Source organism: Dipodomys spectabilis, unplaced genomic scaffold (assembly GCF_019054845.1).
Source record: "Dipodomys spectabilis isolate Male_0828 unplaced genomic scaffold, ASM1905484v1 ptg000098l, whole genome shotgun sequence".
Classification (NCBI taxonomy): domain Eukaryota; kingdom Metazoa; phylum Chordata; class Mammalia; order Rodentia; family Heteromyidae; genus Dipodomys; species Dipodomys spectabilis.
The window spans coordinates 10,258,557-10,285,898 of record NW_024870775.1 but is presented as its reverse complement, the minus strand read 5'-3'; the positions used below and the strand labels follow the sequence as shown (position 1 = coordinate 10,285,898).

The following is a 27,342-nucleotide window of genomic DNA, read 5'->3' as shown; positions in this document are numbered from 1 at the left end:
ACACACACACACTTAAGAATTCTCTAGCAAAGAAATCAGAAATAACAATGCAGAATTTTACAAAGTCTCCATGCTAAAACAATTATTGTAAATTTAAAGATGGCAAACAAAGAAGACATTTGCAATGAATGCCTCAGACATGTATATCTCTAAAATCCTGGGATCCTCTGAAAAAGTGGCTGGACAGACCTCTTGTGTTCATATCTTGGGGTTCACTTCACTTAGCATCATCTTATATGGCTGTTTGTACATGTTTTTTGAGTTTTTCAGTTCATCTGATAAGATTGTCCTATATGTATACTAATTATTGCAAATGAAGGAAAGCATGTGACCTAAATTTCTTTGAGACTGGGTAACTGTACTTAATATTATTTTTTCCAAGTCTTTCCATTTCCTAACAAATGGGGTGGTATCATTCTTTCTTAGGGAAGCATAAAATTCCATTGTATATATGTACCACATTTTCTTGATTCACTCATCTACTGAGGGGCATCTGGGTTGGTTCCATATCTTAGCTATAGCGTATAATGCTGTGACAAGCATAGTTGTGCTGGTAGCTTATTATTTTAAATATCCCATGTGATTTTATTTTTGTTGTTGTTGTTGTTTCCTTTGTATGTTCTTTCCCCTATGGTATATCCCCTGTTGTCACTGTGCTTGATTTTGGTACCCGGCATGTTATATATACGTATGTCTAATCTGGGGAGGGGATGGGAATAACAAAACGCTGAAACAAGGACACAGGATGACCCCTTGCAACAAAGATACCCAGAGGACAGTATATTGGAAATGAATTTTATAACTTCGGGTGGTGAGGAGGGGAAGGGGATAGGTGTATGGGAGGTGAGGAGGGAAGGGATAGTGGGACAACAACAAAGAAGGGAAGAGGTAATGATAATCAACAAGTAATATACTCGTTGTCTTACTCATATAACTGTAACCCCTCTGTCCAACCCCTTAACAATAAAATTTTTTTAAATAAGTGGCTGGAGCTCAGTCCTGCGTTGTCCAACCTGAAGGACAGCAGTAGAAAAGTCTATCAGTCCCTGTGTTCAGTTGATGAATACTGGCTCCACTAACACAGCTATTGTTTGTAACTGGCTTGAACACTAGCTCTTATATCAACCTTCTGACTGTGGTGCCAGAGAAGCTCCAGTACAGCAGGCAAAAATATGAAGCCTGGGTTGAGGCAAATTGCTGTCAATAGCACAGACATAAAGCCACTTGAGGCTCTGAGCAGTTAGTATAAAAGAATTCCAGCAGCAGCTCCAGTAAAAGGAAGACTCAAAAGGATCCCATTGGTTCCATCTTTGAACCACTCAGTGTTACTTGTACCTACTATTAAGCCCAGTCCATCAAAGACAGACAGTTACAGTTTCTATAGGGACAGTACTCAAGAGTTAGTAGAACAAACTGGATTTCTTATTTGAGAAAGTCTCAAATTTGTGTTTAATCCTGTATTCCTTCTTCCTCTCCATCCTAGTATGAATTTACCTAACTGCGCCAGCACTTGAGCTGCTATGGTTTGCTTGCTAGCATGTTGATCCAACACTTCACAACTGCTGTTAGTTACCCTGCTTTTGTTCAGGCATGAATATTATAATTGCAATTGCCTTAGAACACTTAAGAGAAACCTCACTGAGTTCCCTCCTTGCCCCCAGTATGTAGAAGCAACCCTGGTTTGTCAGATCATCAAGCTCAGTTACATTACAGTGCTTGCTTTCCGGATCTCAGTTTCCTTGTGGTGGACAGTATCACTAAGGTGAATTGTAGATTCAGGTCCTCTGACCCATTCCTTCATCACCAATGGGAAATATTTCCTCTAAGGACCAAGACTGCTGATCCAAAGCAGCCTCAGATTAGGAAACACAAGTAGATAGACCCAGTATCAGTAGAGGGATCTTGATCTCTCAGTTATATCCATGGTTCAACACATATGCCATGAAGAACAGTGGCCACCATGTTCTCAGTAACATTATTCTATGGATATTATGCAATATAGTTGACTTGTGGATCTCTGGCCAGTGCTTCTTTCATACTTGCTGTGAGGGATGTGATGAGACTGATTTGAAGCAGTGCTTTGCAGGCTGCCATATTCATAAACACATGAGTCCCTAAGTGGAAATGATGAGTCAGTAAGGAAGGCAGATCCCAATCCAGGACAGAAAATGTATTTGATAAGATGAATAACTATGTTCCTCTATGGTGGAAGGGTCAGATGGTCACACACAAGTGGCCTGCTTGAAGAGGAAATCATAACAAGGCTTACATTCTGTCTGGGGTGATGGCAGGTTTGGAATCTTAGAGTGGCAAACCCCAAACTTGGATGAAGAGTCAATGCTGCTGAATCCATTTACCAACTCAAGTGAACATGGTCCATTTGCGTCTGCCATACTTTATTAATTATGACAGTGTATAGATGATTTCTGCAGTTGATATATCCCATCCAGGTGATTATCCAGAATGGGATCTCTCTAGTGATATTAAAACATCATTTCCTTCTCCTCCATTGATCTTTCAACAAGTGACTTCTTCTGAATTTCCCATCATGTTTTTCTCAAGCCTCTTTCCCATCAGCCAGGCCATTTGCCACTGCTCAAGTGTCTCTTTCTATTTAGCCTCAAGCCATCCTTCTTCAAAATTCTCTCTTTTCAAAGTTAAGGACAAGATATCCTAATTGTGGCTCCCTTTGAGTAAGATTGTAGTGTGTCATCTCCATGGTGATCATTATGGTGACCCATCAATAAAGACAGGTCTAAGTGCTTAGCCATTCTATTGGTTGGTGATGCCTAAGAGTAGTTGAGGAAGTAGCCTTAACTCTGAGGATTACATGGCTCTCATACTAAGTTCCCTTGTAAGAGATATCTCTGTGGTATTTTCCTAATTGTCATGATGAAACAACCAGGGGTTTCTTTTTAGCATTTGTAGTTCCTTGCTGCTGAAAGCAGATCTTATTCTAGAATTTTAAGTCTATGCTTGAGTCTCCCTTTGGAGTTATTTGAGATGCCCCACAGAGTTATATCCACAGTAGCTGTCTCTGGCAACATCAGGTATACCAGAATGTATGGTTCAAAGGAACAGCATCTTCTAGAACTGCAAACTAATCCTGTGGCTGAATCCTCTCTCACTTTGATCCTCACTAAAAAGATGTCAGCCTCAGCTAAGATAGGGTAGTAGGAGTCAGATTTATGCTCTCACATGAAAAAACTATAAAATGTGGAAAAGAACTGTTTTATGACACTTGTTATAAACAATGGATTATTGTGAATCTTAAGAGATGGGAATTTAGACAAAGTGAACTCTATAAATGTCCCCAGTTACTACCTGGAGAGAATTTCCAAGCTGTGACACAAAAAATGAGAATCTATGTAGAAAATGGAGTACTCACTGAGTGAGTACTCAGTTGAGAGTTCGGAGTTTTCAAGACAGCTAGATTTTCCCAGGAAATAATATAAAGAGGAGGATATTTCCAAAGTGTCTTCTCCAAATATCATCACAATATTCACCACCACACTTGTATGAAGCAATTATACAATGTCAGGGAAAGAATTACTTAAGAAGACTAGAGCTAGTACCTTCCTGATAGGAATAAACAGAATGTTTGTCTACTATAGACAAACTACAACTCATAGTTTCTAAGGTTATTGTATAGAGTACACAAAACCATCTTGAGTCAATGGTGGGAATTATTTGTCTTATTATACAACTGACAGGTCTGAAAACACAGGACTCAAATAATCAAATTATTTCCTAACATCTTTACAGTATCACAGAACAAAGCTCAAAAACTACTGCTGGATTGCAAAATAACATTCAAAAAGGTACAGTCATGATCAGACCTGTAAAGAGGCAGGAAATTAAGGTTTACAATGGTGAGGAAAACCAGTAGATTGAAAACAAATTGGAACAGACCCAAATGTTAGAATTAGCAGAAAAAGGTAGTCAAACCACTATGACTATGTTTCATATATTCAAAGTTAATGGTGACACAAAAGATACTAAAAAAGTAGAAATCAATTTTTTAATGAAAAATGATTAAAAAAATAGATGGTACTACCAGGAGATTAGCTATTACAGGAGAAAATATTAATAAAGATATAGCAACAGTATGATCACAAACAAAATATCCTAAGATGAAACTCAATGACAAGAACATTTGTGAATTACAAGAAAATTTCAGATGGCCTAAACAGTCTCTAAAGGAAGCAGGGACAGGAAAAATATTTAAAGAAATAGTGCTAAAATTTCCTCAAATTGGATGAAAATTAGCCACAATACAAATCCTGGAGTTACTAGCCAGTGTAATAGGACAAGAAAAACAAGTCATCTGGATGATAAAAGAAAAAGTAAAATTGTCTTTATTTTCAAGTGACATGATCATCTATATAGAAAATATGGTATGAACAACTTTAGCAATATTACCAAATAGAAGATCAATATATAAAGATTGTTTTTCTGTATAGCATATGTAATTTCTATATTTCTATAAAAATATCTGTATACTTTTACATACTTATGTATAATAGCAAGAATAATTTGGATAGATGGTAGATATACTTCCATATCCATAAGTTCCCAGAATGAAAATATAGTTGCGTTTGGACTGAACATGTAGACTTTGTCATTCCTGACAAGTACAATATAACAACTACTTACTTTGCATTTATATTACATTTGGTGTTATTATTAATCTAGTGATTTATAGTACATAGAAAGATATATGTATATTAAGGTCCTGTGCCATTTCATGTAATGGCTTCAGCACCTGAATATTTTTGTATTTGCGTGTGGCCTTTGAACCTTATGCTTGCAGATATTGAAAGACAACTATATATATGTAGATTATACATAATTTCACACATTAGTTTAAATTGCATCAAAAAGTCTGAACTACTTAGGGATAAATGTGACACGTGAAATGCAAAACCTTCCACTAAAAACTTCAAACATGGGTGAGGAATGTAAAAGAACTTACATAATCAAAAGAACAGATGCATTGTGTTTTTGTCAGTGTCTACCAGATTCCTCCCTTGTCTTGTCCAAATCCTTTGAACTTGAAATACTGAGATGACTCTTCCAATTGAAATTCATCATGAGGACCATGCCTGTTCTCTTTTGTTTTTTCTAAATCTCTTGAGTTTTGTATTTCCTGAGTTAGGATCTGTTTAATTGAGAACTCTTAGATGAAGCAAGGTGGTTTGTTCATTAAAGAGTTTCTCATTGCATCTTACTGCAAAAGGCAAATTCCCCCTCCTTGTTTCTTCCTGGAGTTCAGCTTTAGCTTCCTAACCATAGTTTATATTTTTTCACCTCTACTGGTTTATGCTGTATTGGTCCTGTTTCTGTGAAGTTCCTTGTTTACAACAAGTTACATTTTGGTTTACTTGATCTACTCTTGCCAATTTGAAGTTAAAATAAGAATCTCAAAAAAAAAAAAAGAATCTCGCACCATCCCAGTATGTTTAACCTAATTGGTTCCCAGTGTCCAGCATATGAATAATTGGAAAATCAAGGGTAAATTTTCAATCTAATTTCTTCTGAATCATTCAACTATATCTGTAATCCCTGGAATTAACAAAATGAATCCCTCACTTCTAAGGCTTTGAGTTATTTTGTCATTTTGTCTACATGGAATGGTGCAATAAACGTGAAATTAGCAGTGGGTGGACTATTATCATAATCTTATTCCAAGTTGAGGAAACCAAAGTGGCCTTCTGAGGATTATCTCATATGAACATGATATATGTGACTGGCATTAATGAGGTATGGCCTCATATATACACAAAGTTGTAGGTTATTTGTTTTGTTTTTTCTTGTTTGTCTGCTTTGACTTTGCAAGTACTTCCAAATGATATAAGTTGTATTTATATTTCTAATTCACCTGTAGTACTTATAGTTTAGTATACCATTATATCTTGTTCTGGATATTTTTAAATGTGTAAAAAGTAACATTTGACTTCATAATTTGTTCCTTGATAAATTTTTCATTTCACTATTTGGCATTATAAAATGATCTCTATTTTCTTTTCCTTTAATTCTTTCTGTTGTTTTTATTCACCAAATTCAAGCCAGCACTGGTGTTTGAATTCAAGGCCTTGCATTTTTGCTTGGTTTTCTTGTTCACAGATGGTAGTCTACAATTTGAGCCACTCCTCCAGTCTAATAGTCTTTATTTTTATGCCTTAAGAGAATCTAGCATTATAAAGAATTATATCTTCAGAGATAGAATAAAACATTTTTATTTAATTTAAAATAATGTCCTCTTTCCAAAAGGATTCCATTCTTACTGACTTATGAATATTTAATTCTAGCAATGCTAGATTTGACAGACTGACTCCAGACACATGCCCCTGCTTCACTAAAGAGTTCACCTCTTTCCCCACTTCAATAAGGAAAAGTAGAAAGAAATGAAGAATGAATACTCTCCTAAACATGGCTTATGTAAACCTAAGCCCCCTACAGAAAGTCTAAGGAATATTTCAACTCAAATGCTTGAATTTTAGATTGCTTTTTATAAATATTAAGATCATAGTGAAGCTGAGCTCCAGTGGCTTATGCTTCTAATCCTAGCTACTTGGGAGGCTGAGATCTGGACGTTCAAGATTAAAAACCAGACAGACAAAAGTTTGTGAAACTGCATCCCCAAAATAATCAGCAAAAATCCTGAGCTGCAGTTCTATAATGCCAGCCAAACAATAAGCCAAGTGAGATGGTGGCCCTGAGGTTAAAGCTGAGTATCACCAAAATACAAAGAATTATTATTATTATTGTAGTAGTAGAAATTGAAATTTTATCCATGGTATAGTATCACTGTGGAAAATTGGCATCTGATTGATTCCTGCTTGTTTATATTTCCCAGATTTACAATCCTGAAAGAACTATTAAAAAATACATATAAGCCTGAGCTTTGTCCTCACAATATCCAAGATAAATTTTGAAATAGATAAAATGCAGTTAAATACTTCTGCAAATGAAGAGTTCCATTGGCTAATTTCTTTTCTCTTCATTGATTTGTTTACTTGAACTTCACATTGATGACTTGAACTCTTTGGAAAGAATATAACCTTCTGAATTCCCAGTGCCTTTGACCTATTAGTGAGCTGAACACACCTTCAAAACTGTGTCTCTGCTTAGTATCAAATTTCAGTCTCAATTTTTCATTTCACGATTGGGCCTAAGGAAAAAACCAGCTACAAACTCAGTTTTCTGTGGATTGTTATACTTTAGAATTGCAAATAGGAAATTTATAAAAATTGGAGATAAAATGATTGTCTCACTCAAAAAAAAAAGAAAAAAAACAAGCGATAGATGGTTTCTTATAAAAAGTAAGGGATAATAGAAGATTCATTCCTTAACATTTTTGTTTTCATCTTAAGGATAGAAACAGGCTGTGGGCCAAGATACAGAAGCTTATTATCAAACTTAGTTGTTTATTTTCATACATAATAGAGATTTTTCTACCAGAATAAAGACCATAGTTGTGAGTAGTCAGATAAGGGTCACAAACTGGATCTTACCATTGAAAGAAACACCTCACACCTGATCTAATAGATATGAAAATTGTTGCTCATAAATTATGGGCCCTGACTGGAGAGAAACGTAGATTTTGCTTTTGTTATGAAGATGTGTTTTTGTTACTTTGATGACTATTCTTAGTCCTTGTTCTGAAACTGTGATTGGAAAGAAAGTTCAGCGCTAACTATTATACAGTGAATAGCTATTGTCAGACATTTCCTAAAATTTTAGTGCTTCCTGCTGAGGAAAATTTGTCATCATAGTCTAGTTTGTTCTAGTCTAGGGAGAACTTTATCTCACTGTGATGCTAAATGCTTTATCAGTGAAACCATATTGTTTTGTTTTATTTTGGTTTTTTGTCTGTGTGAGGGTACTAGGGCTTTAACTCAGACTCTGGGCACTGTCCTTTAGCTATTTCACTCAAGATCTGTACTTAAGCACACCTCCTCTTCTGGTTTTTGGTGATTAATTGAAAATAAGTATCTCATGGACTTTTTTGTGTGCGCTGTTTTGGAACTTCAGATCTCAGCCTCCTAGGTAAGATTATGACATGAGCCATTGGTACCCAGTGAGCTTTTTTTTTTGTCTTTAGAAAATGATTCATTAACATATTCTGTGGTAAGAATTTTAATCTGTGATTAAACCACAGTAAAAAAAAATTCTCCTGCCAAAGTTGTTGCAATGATTAGTAGATTGCCCTTAGAATCATGAACCTCTCTGGAGATGGAGTAGAACAAGGAGACAAGCCCCCAGAGCCACTGTTGCCCTAATATCCAGTTCCACAAAGAACTCACACTGGATACCACTGCTGGAGAAAGTGTTTTGATTAGCTGTGGACACAATTATTGCTGCCGTGGTCATGATTCCACTGTGACCACTATGACTGTGTTCCACCAGTGCTGTATACAGCCATCACCAATATCCACCACCTCAGTGTCCTCACCACCCCAATGTCCCAACATCACCGTTCTCAGACAAGATATTTAGCCCCAATTCTGGGCACCATCATCCTACAGTAGGTACATGGAGTCAGCTGTACTGTGCTTCCAAGTGGAGGAGTATCTGGGATATGGTCTCAACAGTCTTGACTTTGAGAGAAGCTCTGCCTATGCAGAGACTCAGTGCAGGGAAATGTCTGATATAGGGAGGTAGTTCAGATCCTAAGCAGATAAAAAGTGTCAAATGCCCCCTCCATAGCATCAGGCAATTGCTCCTGGAATGAAATGGGCTTCAAGGTACTTTCTAGCAAAGCTCTTGGGTGGTTCTGATGGCTCATTTGTTCAGTGGCAGGTCAGAACTGAGATGTGCTTCATGGCAGTTGTGGTCATTTAATCCCTGGCACCATTGAGTTGTTGCTTTTTGTTTGTTTGTTTTTTTAATACACCATTCCTGAAGCTCTGAAAAACACTATGCTCATGTAGTAGAATTCTGCCTTGATACTGTGGAGTTGGGCCTTCCCACTGTGTGGATTGGAAACAGGAGCGGGCATTTCTCACATCTTAGTGGCATATGGTGCTGCAATTTTATTATCCTTTCTTGTAAAGAGCCAGGAAACTTTCTCTGTTTAAAAATGTGTGTTTATAAACAATAGACTTACCACCGATATTCCCATCTGTTAGGTGAACGTAATTTGTGTTGGAATTCGGAGATAGGTGGAGGGCTTTGCAAGGTTTTTTTTGTATACTTTTTCCCCTAGTGAGACATTACACTAAAGAGATGGCACCAAGAGCATATGCCTAATACTCAGTTCTGTGTCTTTTTCTCCCTGTTGTTGAAAGCAATGCAGTAGGGTGCTTTAGTACATAGGAGTATTATCGAAATTCATAAGAATTTTAGATCTACTTAGAGTACTTCAAAGAGGAAAGAAGTCGAATGAATCCAATTATATAAATATGGTTGCATTGCAAGGAAAAAGTTGTCCTTGTAGCTTTTTTTAAATATCTAAACTACAATGACTTGTACTATTTCTTTCCCCCAAACAGTCATAGATTTCACTTTAACCCCATCTCCAAACTGCTCCTTGGTGTAATCATGGCATGTCATCGTCAAAGCTGCTAACCCTCTACTAGTAGTCCGTAATTTAAATAAATGTCATTTATTCTTTATGTTAGGATGGATATTATTCTGATTACCTTCATTAATTATCTTTGTTTGAGATGAACTGTTTTTCATAATAGATTTTTTTAAACCTTGAGATTAAAACTCAGCAGTATTTTTTCTTACCATAAAAGATTTCACAAATCTTGCCGTAGGGCCTCAAGAAAGGTTATTGAGAGGGAAAATGTAGTTTGATTAATATTTGCTTATTGTTGAATTACCTGTATTGTCCAAATGTTTTATTCTCGTAAAAATTGTTCCTCTCAACTTCTGTTTCAGGATGACTAATTGGACATACTTGAATAAAAGGATGAACAATTAGTTGAATATAGATGATTTTAAGTGTGCTTGAGAACTAGGCATATTAAGAGCACCATGCACTTTGTCTTATACCTGATTTTTTTAAGTTTCTCTGGTTATACTTTGTAAGAAAACAGGTTTTGAAATTTGTAGAACACCATTTTTCAGAATAGCACTGTTGCTTTTTTTGTTTGTTTCTTTCAGAAAAGAGGTTACTGTCCATGTAGTTCATGTTCCCTTTTCCTTTTCATGACAGACATCTTCCAGATATAGAAAGTATCCAAGCTTTTTCTTACTTTTCTTTCATCCATAGATATCTATTTTACTCTTTTACTGTATATAGGCATTTATTTTTAATGTTTTGTTTTTCTTTTTTTTTGAACTTCTGAGATAAGCTTGAGGCCTGTGCCTGCTGACCAACATTCTCCCACTTAGCCATGCCCTGAGCCTATATCTTCTTTTAATATGATATGGCAGACATGCTAAAAGCTGTACATATCTACACACTTAATGAGTTTGGAGATGAGTACACATCTACCAAAGCCATCACTACAACCTGTGCTGTGAACCTTTTTATTGCCTCTGAGTATTTCTTCTTGGCCTAATTTTTTATTACTATGATTTTTTTGTGTGATAAGATATAAACCCAGACATGGTGGTTAATTCTTGTAATCCAAACTTCTCATGGTGGGTTTGGTTCAAAGACAGCTCAGACAAAAAAAGGGTCTATGAGGACCATTCAATTAACCAGCAAAATGCCAACTTGGAGGTGTGACTCAAGTGGTAGAACAGTTGTCTAGTGTGGTAGAGTGCTTGTCTAGCAAGTATGAGGCCCTAAGTTCCATCCCTAGTACTTCCCAAGATGTTTTTAAAGTAAAATCTATCTTCTCAATATATTTTAAAAATACATAATATTATTAAAATTGTTTATACGGTGGATCTCTAGGACTGTTCAAATCTTTTTTTTTCAAATCTTACATGAGTAAAACTTTTTGGTATCTTCCCATTTTTTCTCTCCCAGCTCCTGAAAGCCATCATTCTACTCTGTGCCTCTGTGGTTGAACTATTTCAGGTTTATCTTTTAAGTGTTACTATAGAGCATTACCCTTCTGATTCTGGCATATTTTATACTTACTATAATATATTCCGCATTCATCCATATTCTTGAAAATGGCATGGTTTTCTTCTTTTTAAAGACCACATCATCATAATTTCAGATTTTCATAGCTCATTTCATTTACTTATTTGTTGAACATGCAAGTGTAGGTATTTTACAGGATCCTCATTTTGATTCCTTTGGATGTATGTCCAGAAGTGAGACCACTGGGTCATATGGTAATCCAGTTTTTTTGAGGAATGTCCATTAACATTTTCTGCAATGACTACATCAGTTACCATCCCACCAACACCCTTGCCATCACTTACTCCTTAAAAAAAAACTTAATAGACATCCTGGCATGTGGAATGATATATCATTGTGTTTTTGAGTTGTACTTTCTTAATAATTAGTGATGCTGAAATTCATTTTATATGCCTACTGGCCACTTGCATGTCTTTCTTTGAGAAGTGTCTATTAAACAATTTTACATTTTTTTTAACTGAGCCTTCTTTCTTGCTCCTGAGTTGTTCGGTTCTTTATAGATTTGGAGTATCAATCCTAGATCACATGGTTTGCTTAAGACTTATTCTTGATTTGTTTATGAACATAACCTGGAAACAAGAAGTGTACTGTCTCCTGTAGTTTTGTAAGGTTGGGCTCAGCTGCTTTGCAGTTTTCCCTGAGATAGTTGGTTTTATATCCTACCTACCTTATGGGTCCTAAAATATCTAAGTTACAAAACTAGAAGCAAACTTACAGCTGGACTGCTCTTAAAAACCATGTCTTTAAGTTACTTTTCCGTTATGAAAATATGCTAAAGATTTTAGAAAAGATGGAATGCAAAGAATGATTATAGGCACAGAAATGAAAACTACAAATTAAATGACTTTTCGTTGTCTGAGAAAATAAAATTTCTGCCATGCCAAATGTGGAGAAGAAAGAAAAGGAGATGTTACATGCACTATGTCAGCTGATGTTCACAGCCAGGTGAAGAGAGGGGCATATCCTGGTGCTCTGCTTTCTTTGCTTAAAAACACCTACCTGTCTCTCATCTTAACAGATGAGATTGGTGGCTGAGTTTTCACACAGTGACATGGCAAATGATATGAAGTCTGTTGTTAGTCTCCAAAATTATTTGTGGAAATTAAAGCAAATAGTTTTTATTGAAAAGTCTAGTTTAAATATGATGATCTTTAATTATTTAACATTTCTAACATTTATTCAGTCATATCTTCTTTACTCACGCTACATACCTGGGCACAATGATAAGTACAACATACTAGCTGAGGAGATGGATATCAGTGTATTTATCTAAAGAACAATACACAGTGGTCCTTATTGCCTTAATTAGGGGGAATTGAATAGATCTTAAGTTACCCAAATAATGTATATGTAGAGCACTTACTAGAAGAGATTCTTGTGCTGTCCTTGATGGGATCATTGACACTTCCTTTTGGTATCTTGCAGGTATATTATCCCATCTTTACAGAAGCTTGATGCTGGCTCTTACCGCTGTGTGGTGCGGAACAGGATGGGAGCACTCTTGCAGAGAAAATCCGAAGTTCAAGTCGCGTGTATGTGTACAGTATGTGGGCTTCCAATGTGAAAGGAAGGAGCACTGCAGTGGGTCCAGCGAGTCAGAGTAACCTCTAACCATTTTAGAAATTGGGGAGTTTGTCTTTGGTTCAGTAAAAGTGGGATGGTTGTTAGAATTGGTGAGGTATGAGTGAGCACTAGCGTGGTTGCCCAGATGATGACAGGTGTTACGTTTCCCATCTGAAAAAACTGAATTTTTCCAACGCAAAGAGGAATAAGATGGCTTCTAGTATATGAATCAGCTGCTTTTAGCTTCTTTATATTGTAATTCAAATGTTTGTTAAATAAAAATTTATTGTATTTAGATCAAATTTCAATAACTCCTAGTTAGCTCTATCCAATGATAATTTGTTATAGAAAAACATTACACACACATATGCACGCACACATGTGCACACATACTCACACACATATGAAAGAATAATGAAATTCATCATTAACCATTAAAAAGGGGAAAGAGGGAAAGGAGTTAAAGTAGTATATATGAGGTAAAATTGATTCAAAGCACATTATGTAGATGTTATAAATATCACAAAATTCCTTTGTATCATTTATTTTAATAAAAATTAAACTAGCCAGGGATCGGTGCCTCATGCCTATAATCCTGGCTGCTCAAGAAGCTAAGATATGAGGATCATGGTTCCAATCCAGCCAGTGCACGAAAGTCTGTGAGACTCTTAGTTCAAATTAAACACCAGAAAACCAGAAGTGACACTATAGCTAAAATGGTAGAGCAGCAAGAGTTCAGTGACAGTGCCCAGGCCCAGTGTTCAAGATCCATGACTGACCAAGAAATAATAATAATAACTAGAAAAAAAAGAACTACTGAACTACAAATGCACATACATGTTCCATATCCTAGATATTATTAATATTCTAATGAGTTATTCTTTGTTGAACAGATCTAATTTGGAGAAAGAAACTTTTTTCATTGAGATTAGGTGATTACAGTATTGTGGAGTAGTGATACTTAGTTAAAGTCACAAATACATTTTAACCTTTATAAGGCAAATTGTCATTATCATGGTCTATAAAGTTTGTGAATTCTATGAGCTGAGAAAGAAACTTTTTTTTTAATTTAATTTTATTTTATTTGTGAACATACTGTACAGAGGGGTTACAATTACATGGGCAGGATAATGCGTACATTTCTTACCAAGCATTGCAGCCTCCTCCTTTGTTTACCCTTCACATCCCTTCCCAGCCTCCCCCCTCCCCCCCCAATCCCAATCCTTCTCCTTCCTCCCCCCCGCCCCCCCCCCCCCCCGCACTGACATTGTGTTTTGGACATGACAACTTGTACTTCTCATTGTTGCAACAGGTCCGCCTGTATCCTTAAACAACTGGTTTTTCCCCATCTCCTCCACAAGTTATACTGACATCAAATATAGAGAAAGCAGGGGTTATACTGTGGGGGAGGGACATACAAAGCAACAAAGAGATAATCTTATAAATGCGTTAGAAACACATGCATGAAAGAAAAAAACATTAAAATACATATCTAAGGGTTCATTTTCCTGACATCACATTATCTGACCTTTTCCGCTTGACTCATACGTATACTAGATATTGCAAATAAGGGAAACCATGGGACCTATGTTTCTTTGGGCCTGGCTTACTTCACTTAATATAATTTTTTTCCAAGTTTTTCCATTTCCTAACAAATGGGGCAATGTCATTCTTTCTGATGGAGGCATAGAATTCCATTGTGTATATATACCACATTTTGAGAAAGAAACTTTTTTAAAGTAACCTAAGAATTATCAGAATGCAGGGAGCTTGAATTTCAGTGTAGGCTTTGGGAGGAAGAAAGTTGAGAACTTGTCCTAGGCATTAGTTATTTGTCTTTTAAAAAATACAGAATTGTTGAGGAACTCTCATCTTACTTTCTGCTTTATTATATTTTGAATGTACTATCAAAATGTTTCTTTCTAAAGAAGCAAAAAAAAATATAATTTTTTGAAATTATAAATTATACTTTCATTTGTCCTGAACTTCAGGGAGTTCCTATGTTGGGTTGTGCTATTTTAATAATGACAGGATTTGGGCTGGGAAGGTGGCTCAGTGGTAGAGTGCTTACCTTGCATGCATGAGGCCCTGAGTTCAATTCCTTAGCACCACATAACCAGAAAAGGCCAAAGTAGTACTGTGGCTCAAGTGGTAGAGCACTTACCTTGAGCTGAAGCGCTGAGGGACAGTGCCCAGGCCCAAAGTTCAGACCCCACAACTAACAACAAAAAAATTTTTTTAAATAATGACAGGATTTGCTACTTGTTATTTTAAGCCCAGTAATGGCCTGTAACTTCACATTATTATAAAATAATGCCTACCTTCCTTTCTACCATAAGTACTAATGACTGGTCACGGTTCCAATGATTTGATGTTTTCTAAGTCACTGGAAAGGCATCAATTTTCCTGAATTGTGATGATGATGAAGTCATCAGCTAAATCTATCTACAGAATACTCCAGAACTTTTATTCAATAGCTGCAAACATAATAAATAGAGTGCAGATCAATACCTAAGTCATATTTGAATGTGTTCAGGTCCTGGAATTTATTATCATATATTAAGCTGTAATTTACAAAATTGAGTTGGAACTTTTGCTTAATTATTTATATCCTGTTCCTATCCTTCATCACTTTCTTCTTCCCTTTATGATATGCTCCATTTTAAAGTAACATGGACATTTTTCTGATTTGTTTCATTGGTTTGTTTCATGTTTCTCTTAAGTCTTATACTCTTCATATCTAAAATATTTTTAATGAAAAGGTCATAGATAATTAAGCTCTTTTATGGAAAACCCAAACACACATACATTAAAAATGCTGTTTTGCGATCTATATGTATACATTTCATCTATATCTGATCATAATAATGACCTTTTATAAAATTTCAGGTTACTTATTCAAAATGTGGCCCTTTATGGCTACATTTCAATGACTGGGGTTTATTCCTCTTTTTATTTTTTATTTTTGGCAAATAGGATATGAACTTAAGGTCTTATCTTTGCTAGACAAGTGATCTACCACTTGAGTCACACTCTTTTATGACCATATTTTAAAAATATTTCTAACTAGCAGAACAAGGACTATCCCATATTAAGTCAACAGTATGAGGGTGGGTAAGAAGAAAACTCAATAGTCTTCCCAGTGTTACAAAGTATTGTTCCCAAACAGTCTTTTAGGGAAACAGTTAACCTAGAAAGAAGAGGAGAACCCATGGGGAGCAAGGGCCAGGAAAGGGGGTAGCTTGAGAGATTTGGTACATGGGAGATGCCCAGAAGCATTTTATAGCAGTTCCTGAGCATACTGCTTCACGAGGCACTGGGAGGCTCTCTGGCAGTCTATTTCCATGTTACAATTGGTTGAGAACATGCCCTTGTATTACTGCAGTAAGTCAGGTGGAGTGGCTCTGCTGATGAGCAAGCTGCTGGCCTATGGTGGATGCGTGGCTTTGCTTCCTGCCACACTCAAAGCCAGGTTTGCACTTGTCAGCATGGCTGTTCAGCCCCACTTGTCATGTAGTTAAGTATAACGGTGTTGCTGACTTTACTGCGAAATATAGTTATTTCCATCTCTGACCCTTCTTCCCCTCAGAAAAAAGTAGTTTCTGAAACTTAAAAGGTCTCATTTTTCTCTGCAGATATGGGAAATTTCATGGACACAGACCAGAGGAAAACAGTTTCTCCAGGACACGCAGCAGTTCTAAACCTATTACCCATCACCAGCTGCCCCAGACCTCAAGTGACTTGGTTTAGAGAAGGCCACAAGATTATTCCAAGCAACAGGATGTAAGTTGCTCCCAACCTTAAAGCTTCAGATACAATTAATTACGCCTGCCTGCACCACTTGCATAGTAAGTGAGCCAATTAAGGTTACCAGTGATTTGCAAAGAATTACCAAGTCTAGGAGTCCTTCCTTTATCCTTAAAAAACAACTGATTTGAGACTGGCTTGGTTATTTTGAAGCTGCTCAAGCAAATGACCATGTCCTATTCTTAGTGTGATGCACCCAATGAACCTAAGGCACCTTTCGTACTGCCCCCTTTCATGTCTGTTCTTGCTTTTTGTTTAAGTCTACATTTTTAGCTGTCATCAGCATCGGAATTGTGTTTTGCCTAATCTTAAGGAAGGGGGTATTTACTTGTACAACGGTGAGTTTTTCCCCTCTTCTCACTGAGTCGGGTTTGATACTATTTTCTCTGATGACAAAACAGTAATTACTGCTTATTTCTCTTGATTCTATCATCCTAGTATGATAGTTTTATTTCTTCTTGTGTAATAAGCAGCTCACCCATCTATTGCTGAGTGGTTGCTTTGGGATTGGTTAAGTAATATTTCCAGGTGTTTTTGTCTATCCTACATTTCAAATGTTTCCATGTTCAAGATATTTATCTAATGCCAGACAGACTTTCTTCATTTGAAGCTGGAAGTAAGTAAAAAGAACATTTGGTATATACCTTATAACTGGGCATTTTGCAATGTAATTTAAAGGAAATACTGTAAATATAAAGGTTTCAAGGATGAGAAATTCTAAAAGAATCCTGAAATTATATATATATATATATATATATATATATATATATATATTGAATAGAAGTCAAATATTTTTGCTTCCAAGTGGTTAGTTACACTTAGATAAAAATTTCTGAAAGGAAAATGATTTTAAAAAAAACAGGATATGTAAGGCAATTTGCTGAATGGGTTTCCAATGAAATCATGAAAGTACCTGGGACATAAACTCACTCTCTGCCCTAACCAAGCATCCATGCTCTCTCCTGTAAGACACAGTCAACATCTTCCATCTTGAAAACTAAATCTTTCTTGACCTAGACTCTTCTTAAGCTTATTTAAAAGCACATATTTTGTGAGTATGTGTGTGTGTGTGTGTGTCTGTGTGTGTATGTGTGTGTGTGTTACTTGAAACAAGGGAAAAATGGAAATATATGTAAAAGCTACATGTTAGATCTCTAGTAGAAATACCAGTTACTTTAGAAAATGGGATGGATGGTTGCTGTCCTTTTTCCTACATTTTATTAGAAGTTACTTTGATATCCACCTTTATATTGATTCATATCACAACAGACGCCTCTTGAGTTTGGGTGAAACAAAAATGAAGGATCAATATCTCATTCCCTTTGGATGTTGTTAGGCTGAGTAGAGGCATTTAGGACTGCCTGGAAGGCTCCATATTGAGCGCAGTGTGGTGGATAAAATTGGAATGAATGTTGCAGGGAAGGGATTGGTAACAGAGATGGAGAAGTAGATTGAACAAGGCTTCCTCTTAAACTCTGGAGCTCTAATATCATGTCAGCAAAACTCACTATGGAAGCATTATTTTAAGTTGGTAGCAAATAAGTATATGTTGATTCATTTGTTGAATTGTGGTTCATGAGACATTTATTCAAGAAGCATGAAAGGGTTTCCAATGAAATAACTCTTAATTTCTCTAACAAAATAACTTCATAAGCTTTTTTAAACTTGCAAATTCATGCTAAAGACTGTTTAATTCCTAATGAGCTAATAAAGTAAAGATGCTATTAGAGTTTTAATGTAGTGTCCCATCAAACAAATGGTCTGCTTACAACCATGAAGCTATTGATAAATCTGTAATCTCAGTGAAATAATGTGGTGATATACCTTTTTTTCTGAAGAGATGAAAGTCTGATTATGGATATTTACACTTGTACAAGGCCCTTTAGTTTTCTATTTTCCACCTCATCATCATCCTACATTTATTAACTACTTGCTATACAAGTTCTCATAAATCAGTATCTGCATAGTTTGTGCTACCAGTTTGTATGTCATTCAAAGATATATTGCTTTCTATTCCTGAAAAAGTTTGACTGGACATAGGAGGGCATTTCTGCACTACTCAGCCCAGATGGCTGCAGGCAAATGTCACATACATTAGGTCTGCTCTATACCACCAGAGGTGCCTTTCAAGTCTAGAATGGGTCACAAAGCACATAGGACAAATGTCTGTTCCTGCCTCCTGTGTAAGGCCCATTCCCTTACACAACAGGAGAAATGGTTGAAAAACTTCATCTCCCTTCCCCTATTTTTAACATTATGTTGTGACCTTTAACAGGTGAGCTTTTTAAAAGTAAATGATTTTTCATTTTGAACAGAAACAGTAGTTCTAATGATTCCCAACTTGAGAATTTACTTAAACAGCCTATTAATAATCTTAGCGGCCTATTATTTATTGAGTACCTACTTGAAAACATATCTTCCCTAATCCTAATGATTGCCTTCTGAGGCAGACCCAATTAGCTTCTCTGGATCTGATAGCTCTCACTTACCCAGGGGCTGATAGCTAAAAAATGGTGGAGCTGGCATTCAAACCCAGGCTTGCTTATCTATATGTCCCGTGTTCTCTCTTGGTCAGGCTAGTTCCTCTTGTCTACTTATTTGCTGAACTTTCTTTGTGTTTTTGATCATTTTCTCTATATATTGCTTCAGGCTTTCTTCTCATTGATTTGGAAGACTAGCTTTGAATTTGAAATAACATGGGTTAATTTGAGTGTGCTTAGAAGTCATCAGAAATTGACAGTTTGAAAGTAGAATCAATTAGAATTCCTTTGGGTTGGAGGTTGGAGAAATGGAAAGAAGCCATGGATAATTTTTAACTTTTTTTTTTATCTGATCAACTACTTCCCATTCAGGAGTTACTATTTTCTGAAAGGGCAATTTTAGGAGAAGTAAGTTGTTATATATGAAAGGTGGCTTAATAGTAGTGTCTGCAGTTTCTTTGGGACAAGATTGAGATGTGTATTTTGTAGCCAGGTGGAGCCAATGATTAAATAAGGCATGTATCAGACTCAAGATGAATGAAGAGGTCTAGGTGAAACTTGGTGTGCTTTAATAATAGGATTAGCTCTTGACAAACCCACAAAAGATATGAACCAATAGGCCAAGTCTAAATTCTCCCATTTCGTCTTTTGTCTGCTAGTCACAGAGGTTGATTTGGTTGTCTTTCATAAAAAAGAAATTTTGTCATAGGAAATAACAAAAACCACCCTGCTGGAGAGGACTTTGCAGAAACCTGTTGCATCTCCCTGTTGCATCCATGGTGTCAGCAACTGGGAGAAAATGAATGGGGCAGTGGTCTTCTAGAGATTTCAGGGTCCTAATTTCCAGAACTTAAGGAAATGTTAGGGTATATGACAGAGGGGAATTAAGGTTGGTGAATCAACAAGCAACTAACACAAGTAGAAAGACAGGCCAATAGGAAAAGGGCAATCTTCGGTCTAGTGTAGCCAAGTTTTGCTGCCTATACCCTATTACTGGCATGTGCCTGAATACAGACAGTGAGTCATGTCCAGTGCCTGTGACCTGCACCTTCCAGAGCACAGAGGTCTTGCACTCCCCAGCTGTTTCTACTTCCCTCTGGGAGGAGAAAGATTAACCATTCCTCCCATCACATAAGCAGTAGAGGTCACTGCATTCCTTATGACACCTCTTTGCAGTGCTGTTTGCAATGCTTGGACTCTTTAACCCCATTATCCTAAGACTTATGACTTTACAAAAGAAGAAACTTTAGTTCTTATAATCCTGATTGTTCTACCTTGAGTTAAGTGATTAGGTCCTCTCCATTCATTCACACTCACATAGTCTTCTGCTCACACCCACCCTCTCCCATGGATATTGGCCACCTAAATGTCTTAACTGCTGTGACCTGGCAGCAACAGGGAAGAGCAACAGATCTGAAGAGGAAAAGGCTGTAGACACAGAAAAATATCTTGGAAGGGCAAATGGTATTTTGAAAGAATTGAGGATATGTTATATTGGGAATTTTGAATAGATAATTATGGGTTTTATTTATCTGAGAAGGGGAAAAACTGCCTGTTTATTTTTCTGGTTTTTTTCTGATTTCAAACAGTTAAATTGCTATCTTTGCATATCAAAGATGAGCATAGCTTTGTCTTACAAATATGGTCTAATTTGAAAATGAAATTCTTGCGTGCTGTTTTGGCTCAAATATATTTTCTTTGTTTCTTTTCATTTCTCAAATTATGAAATGAGAATCTTGATGCCTTGCAATGTTTTTCTTACCTCCAGGAGGTAATTTATGCCGGCAGTTATCAGATTAGGACGCAAAAACTTGGTCTGTATGGTACTATTCTTTTGCTTAATTGCAGTTTTTTTGGTGCCCAAATTGCATCCTGCAACCCACCTGACAGGAATGTGGGAGCACAAGTGTTCTTGCATATGGAATATGCAAGTTGGAATAAGTTGATAGATTAAATATTTCAAAGCTGCAGCAAGCTCGGCAATGGACTGCTTGCCCATAGGATATGGCCCAGGAGGTACAGGCAGTAAACAGCATCCCAGGTGACCTAGAAGCCTCCATTAACTTATTACCAGCCCATTGCAATTGCTCCAAGAAAGATTTGTTTAAATTAGTGCTGATATTGAAAGTCATGGCTTTAATGCTTTGATGAAGTAGATCTAGTTGTAATAACATTTTTGTAGTGGATTGAGCTTTACAAAATAATGTGCTTTTAAAATGTTCATGTTTCATAGGCATTTTGTGAGTGTTTATAGAGTGTATCCATACATTTGAACGGAACTATATTTAATATAGGCCAAAGATAAAAGATGTAGGTTCCAGGCCAGCTTCCACTGTAACTCCAACCGTGGTAACGTTATTTTGTCTACCTATGCTTCTGTGTCTTCATGTCAGCTAAGAGGAGGTGGTGTTGCCTATGTCTACATTGCTCTCCTGTTAACATTAAGCAGTAGTGCTGGAAGGCTCATCTTCTCTTTCTTCCTTCTTCCACACAGGCCACAGGTGTTTACTGAGCATTTGGTGCAAGGCACTGTTCAGTCTGCTAAGCCTGAAAAGAGGCTTTGAAAGTGCTGTGATAGAAAAGGCCCAGGGCCACTGTGTATGCAGCTTAATAAGCAGGGTATGTTGGGGGGGTGGAGGAGCTGGCTGAGAGGAAAAGCGCTGGGAGGGACAGACAAGTACAGAGCTGAGGACAGGCACCTTTAAATTCAGTGTTAAATAAGGCTCTCTGTAAGGTGGCATTAAAAACAACAAAAACCCCTTTTTCAAATTAGAATTTACACAGAGAATGCAGAGTTGGAACACACAGGTAGGTGGAATTTAGCAGCTGTGCCCTCAGAAGTAATCCCATCCCATCCAGTGAAGACCTCCCACAGCCCCTCCCCAGCCATCCTCCACTATATACAGAAAACAATCTGGATTCCTTTCCTCTGTAAGTAGAACAAAATCCAGTCCCGTCTAATGGAGACCTCTCACAGCCCCCACCTCCAGCCACCCTCCACTAAGGTTCCATCCTGTTCAGTGAAGACCTTTTCACCTCCAGCCACCCTCCACTAAGGTTAAGTTCTCCTACTATAGGTTAGTACATCTTACCTGTTCCAGAAAGGAAATAGAATAGAAATCTTTGTGACTGGCTTCATTTACTCAACATGATTTCTGCGATATTCTCAATATGGTATTAAATAATAATAATCATTAACAATTTTTAAGTCCCAGACAGTGTTTTGTATGTAATGATTCATTTAATCCTCATAGCAGCCCAATGAGTGGATACTGCTTTACTACTGAGAAGAAAGACTCAGAGAGGTCAACAGTCAGGTGGTGTTAGTGCTGTTGGCATCCTGAATCCACACTTATTCCTTTACAGTGTGCTTTCTTCTCAAGGTAAAGTCTAAAGCCAAGAACAGCCAGCCATGCACAGACACAGATGGTGAATATTTTAGGTAGAGGGGCAAATGCATAAGAGTTTGATGGGTTTGCTAAACTGAAGAGTCTATGGTAAGGTGAGAGAAATATTCTGAGAAAGGGACAGACAAGTGGACAGAGAGGCAGCCAAGGCTCTGTAGGCTTCAGAAACTGGAAAGAAATCTGGATTTGATTCTGATACAGTGGGAAGGAATCTGGAAACTGGATTCCTTCTTTATATAGAGGATGAAATTCTGTATGCAGTAGAAAGTGTTTGGAAAGAGGGTCCGCCCCTCCTCTTTCACAAAAAAAAGTAAATTGTGATAAAATATATATATAACATAAAATCAATATTGAGTGTACATTTTAACTGTGTAAAGCATATCCACATTATTTTGCCACCATCCCTGCCACCCACCTCCAGAACACTTCACTTGGCAAAATAAGAACTCTATACTTGTTCAATACTAACTTCACATCCCTGCAGCTCCACCTCACTTACGATTTCTCTCCCTCTGAAGTTGACAGTATTTTGAGAACATCTTAGATTTATCTGCTGTTATAAGGAATCAGCTGAGGGGTTCCTAAGTACCCCTTAACCAGTTTGCACAAGTGATGAGATCTTACAAAACTGGTGCCATGTCACAGCCAGAATACTGATGTTGATAGGGTTATGACACAGAACATTTATACCCATTTTATTGCCACTATTGCTCTTTTATCACCACGACTGCTTTCCCCATGCCTCACCCTCTCCCTAAATCCTAGCAACCACGAATCTGTTTGGGGTTTCAATAATTTTATCATTTCAAGAATGCTATATAAGTAGAATAATCCATATGTGATGTTTTGGAGCTGGCTTTTCCACTCAGCATTGTTCATCTAAGTTACTGCACATATCAATAGAGGTTCCTTGTTGTTTTGTAGTGTTTCTTGCTGTGGATGTGCTACAGTTTGTATAATTATTGCCCTGTGAAAGACACCTGGGTTTTTATCCAGTTTGAGAATACAGCTGCTATGAATACTCCTGTACAGGTTTTTGTGGGAATGTAAGAGTTTATGACTCTGGGATAAATGCCCTAGTAGGATGCATGGAAGTTGTATGTTTAATGTTTTTACATTTGTTTGTTTTCCAGAATGGCTGTGCCATCTTATATCCTCTCAGCAACATTTACATGACTTCCTTCTCTGCCCCTCACTACCATTTATGGTTGTCCCTATTTAAAAAAAAAATCATCCCAATACGTATTTAATGATATCCTATTGAGGTTTTTAATCTTCATTTTCCTTCATGAAGAATTATGTTGAACATCTTTTCAGACTTCTTACAGAAAAGTATATTCATTTATTTATAAAGTCAATTGAACAACTGAAGTAGTAGATGTTAGGCCAGTCAGCTGAAAATTCAAATTCTTGTTCTGTTAGATATGAGAAAAATACTCAGAAGAAAACACAGAGATGTAACCAAGAGCATGTATGGAAGAAAGGCTGAGATAGAGAGTATAGGACCATGAATAGACACCTGAGATGATTCCAGAAGGAATGGTGAGCATAGGAGATAAACAATGTTGGGAAAGATCATGGCAATGATACCTCACAAAATAATGTATCTTTATAGTCAAGAAGCAGAGTTAACTTCAAGTAGGATAAATGAAAATAAATCTAAATCTATATATACTATAGTATGGAACTAGAAAGACAAAGATCTTAAAAGCAGCCATACATTCAAAAAAACAGGAATAAGACCATAGCTCATGGGAATAAGGGACAAACAATAGAATAAGACCATCAGAAAGAGCTGGGTGCCAGTAGTTCATGTCTGTAATTCTAGATACTTAGGAAGCTGAGACCTGAGGATCATAGTTTGAAGCCAGCCCAGACAGGAAAGTTTGTGGAACACTCATCTCCAATTAGCTACCAAAAAAGCAGCTAGAGAAGCTTTGGCTCAAGAAATATTGTGCCACCTTAGAGGGAAAAAACTAAGGGACAATGTACATGTCATCATGTGTGTGTGTGTGTGTGTGTGTGTGTGTGTGTATGTGTGCACACGTGCATGTGCACGTACACACACAATACCAGAAAGCCCAGGATGTAATTCATAGAATGCCATACCCAGTCAAGCTAATATGCAGAAACAAGGTTAAAATGAGAGTATTGCACTCAAGACCAGACAGCCTGAAGGCCTCCCAGAACTGTCCCTTTCATCATTTTTCCCCAACACCTGGCAGCTTGGAATTTCACCCAGGGGTGTGCATCTTGCTGTGCTTGTTTTATTTACAGAACAGCAGTGCTGAGCCTGGCCTGCTGGAGTATCTGTGAAATTCAGAAGAACATAAAGAGCAAGGAAGTCATATGGCACCCAGTGTCAATAATAAGAACAGAGTATAGCAGAAGGTACACCCAGTGCTTAGGCTGAGGAGGCTCTGTGTAGTTACTGCCTTACATATGGCTGTGCCTGTCAATGTCTTCTGTGACTCACTATAGGCTGGGTAGGAGGAAAGATCCCTACACTAAGGAATTTTCTGGAGCAGACGTATTACCTCAGCCTAGACTGACCCAGTTCCTGTAAAATGTCACTGTTGCATCTCTAAGTTCTGGTCTCTAAAGTCTAGAATGGTATTTTGTTATAGATTGTGTCAGCCCAACCACAAGGAGGGGGCAAAGTGAGATTTCCACTGTCAGAGCTAATATTATCCTGCAGCAAATTAGTGTCCATCAAAGTGGGTAAGAGGAAGATTGAAAGCATTATATTGCTTTAATGAATAGCATCTGCCTGCTGACTACAATTCCCCAAGCCTGCGCTTTACACCAGAACCTCACTGTGCATTGTGTGAGGTGCCTGAGTCTGTGGCTGAGAATTTCATATTTTCTGTCAGACTGTCAGGCAGGGTGATGAAGGGTTACCCCATAAATAATATTAGATCAGGATGTAGGCTGTAGCTAGTAGGAGGCAGGTGTTTAAGTTTGAAGTCTGCATCATCTTGCTATACCGTTGCAGTAATGGAGGGTCGTTCACATCATCTTTTGGAGCTGCTCATTGGCAGCTGCATGTAGGGAATGGAGCACCTATCACTGACTGTGTCTGTGCCAGACAAGGAGACCCTCCTATGCTAGCTGAGCAGACCTGGGAGGGGCTCTTCCAATTACTTGGTTCCATTTGAGTTGGCAGTGTAGTGTTTAACTTTAATGACAAGAGTTTAATATTCTATGTACCAATTTTTCATTTGAAATAAAATACCACTTCATTTTACATGAGCAGATCTGGTGACAATAATGCATTTCTTTACAAATATTAGCCTATTATACATCTTAAGTCAGTTGCACATAATTGCATTTCACCAACTCTACATAATACTTTAATTAAAACTAGGATAATTAAAATACAGTTTTAATGAGCAATAAATTCTGAAGTTGCCAGGCCTGGAGTGTGTTAGTTGAATCATACCTTACTCTTTTTGAGCCCTTCAATTTGTGTCTGCATTATGCAGTGAAATGGCAACAATCATGGATAGGCGATCTCTTACATGCATGTATAGTGTGAGCTATCAAACGATGTTTCTCTGTGGCTCTCTTAGCTGTCTGTACTTGTCTCATATATCCCTTGATGTAAGGAAAATGTCATCTCTGTCTTTGAAGACTCAAAGACAGAGTGTGATTGTCCAGACTAAGCAGCGACTAGGTATTGAATGAACAGATAAGTATTTCTTTCTTGAAAGAATGAATTGATAATATATGACTTGTTCTAGAGAGATGACATGGAACTTAGTACATTGGACTGAGACTCAATTTTTAGTCTCAGTCCTGACTTGTATCTGTGACCTTGGACAGATGGGTTAACTATTCTCAACAAAGTTCACAGGTGGGCTATCTCACATGGAGGCAGTAGTAGTCACTCTACTAACCTCATGGAATTTGGACTGGGAACGGTTATTTGGTGAATAAAATCACAGGTGTGAAAACACATTCTAACCTGTAAAGTAAACGCAGAGTGGTGGCACTATTATCATTACGCCCACCTCTGCTCATTATGCTCACTAATTATAGTATGAGCATTCATTAGTATTCAGAGTTAACTATTCCTCATCTCATTAGGAACTTTATGTTTTTAGATGGTTTTTGCATAATGATTTTTTTCAGCCCTTGGTTAATGGTATCTTGTAATGTGGACTGTATGGAGTTTTGTCTTTTCCATCCTCCTTTCCCTCTTCCCCTTCCCTTTTACCCCATTGCAGTGTCCTTGAGAGTTCTAGGCTCATCTTGACATCAGCTGGGTAATTAGGAAGGCATCACAACTGTGCATCTCATGTACAATTCATTCCACAGGCAAATGTAAGTGACTTAAATACAAGCTGCTACTTGTTTGGATTTTCAGTGACATGCTACCTTTCCCCAATTCTTCATTCTTTTCTTCATTTAGAAAGTGTATAATTATGCTCAGGTTATTCCAGAGACTTAACTCTGGAAACACCAACTCCCCAAATATGCTTTAATGGAGGCCAAAGAGCAATTCTTGGGAACCAGTGGCTCACGTCTATAATCCTAGCTACTCACGAGGCTGAGTTCTGAGGATCACAGTTCAAAGCCAGCCTGGGCAAGAAAGTCTGTGAGATTCTTATCTCCAATTAACCACCAGAAAACTGGAAGTTGAACTATAGCCCAAAGTGATAGCGCTCTAGTCTTGAGCAAAAGAGCTCAGGAATAGTACCCAGGTCCTTAGTTCAAGCCCCATGACAAAAGGAAAAAAAGGAAGGAAGGAAGGAAGGAAGGAAGGGAGGGAGGAAAGAAGAAAAGAAGGAAAGAGGAAGACTTTGCAATGGTATTTCAGTTGTACCAAGATATGATGCCTGTCATTTATTCATCCATAAACAGCCAAAGTCACTGGGCTCTACATGATGATGGCTGTGATCTCGCCTGGCCTTATCCCAGGGACTTTGAAAAATATTAGGTATTAGTGTTAAGTTCACTTGTATAAATGAGGAGGAGAGAAGCTTCTGTCATCCCTCTAGAAGGACCCTAGAGAGGAAGAGCTATACTC

General features: G+C 37.4%; 1 protein-coding gene across 1 annotated transcript in view; it reads left to right on the top strand.

Moving 5' to 3' along the window:
* Positions 1 to 27,342, top strand: part of Sdk1 (sidekick cell adhesion molecule 1) — an 836,641-nt gene that overhangs the window by 352,083 nt on the left and 457,216 nt on the right. The window contains exons 3-4 of the mRNA XM_042686840.1: positions 12,479 to 12,585; positions 16,252 to 16,399. Of these exons, the coding sequence (XP_042542774.1) occupies positions 12,479 to 12,585; positions 16,252 to 16,399 (255 nt within the window). The remainder of the gene's footprint in view (positions 1 to 12,478; positions 12,586 to 16,251; positions 16,400 to 27,342) is intronic.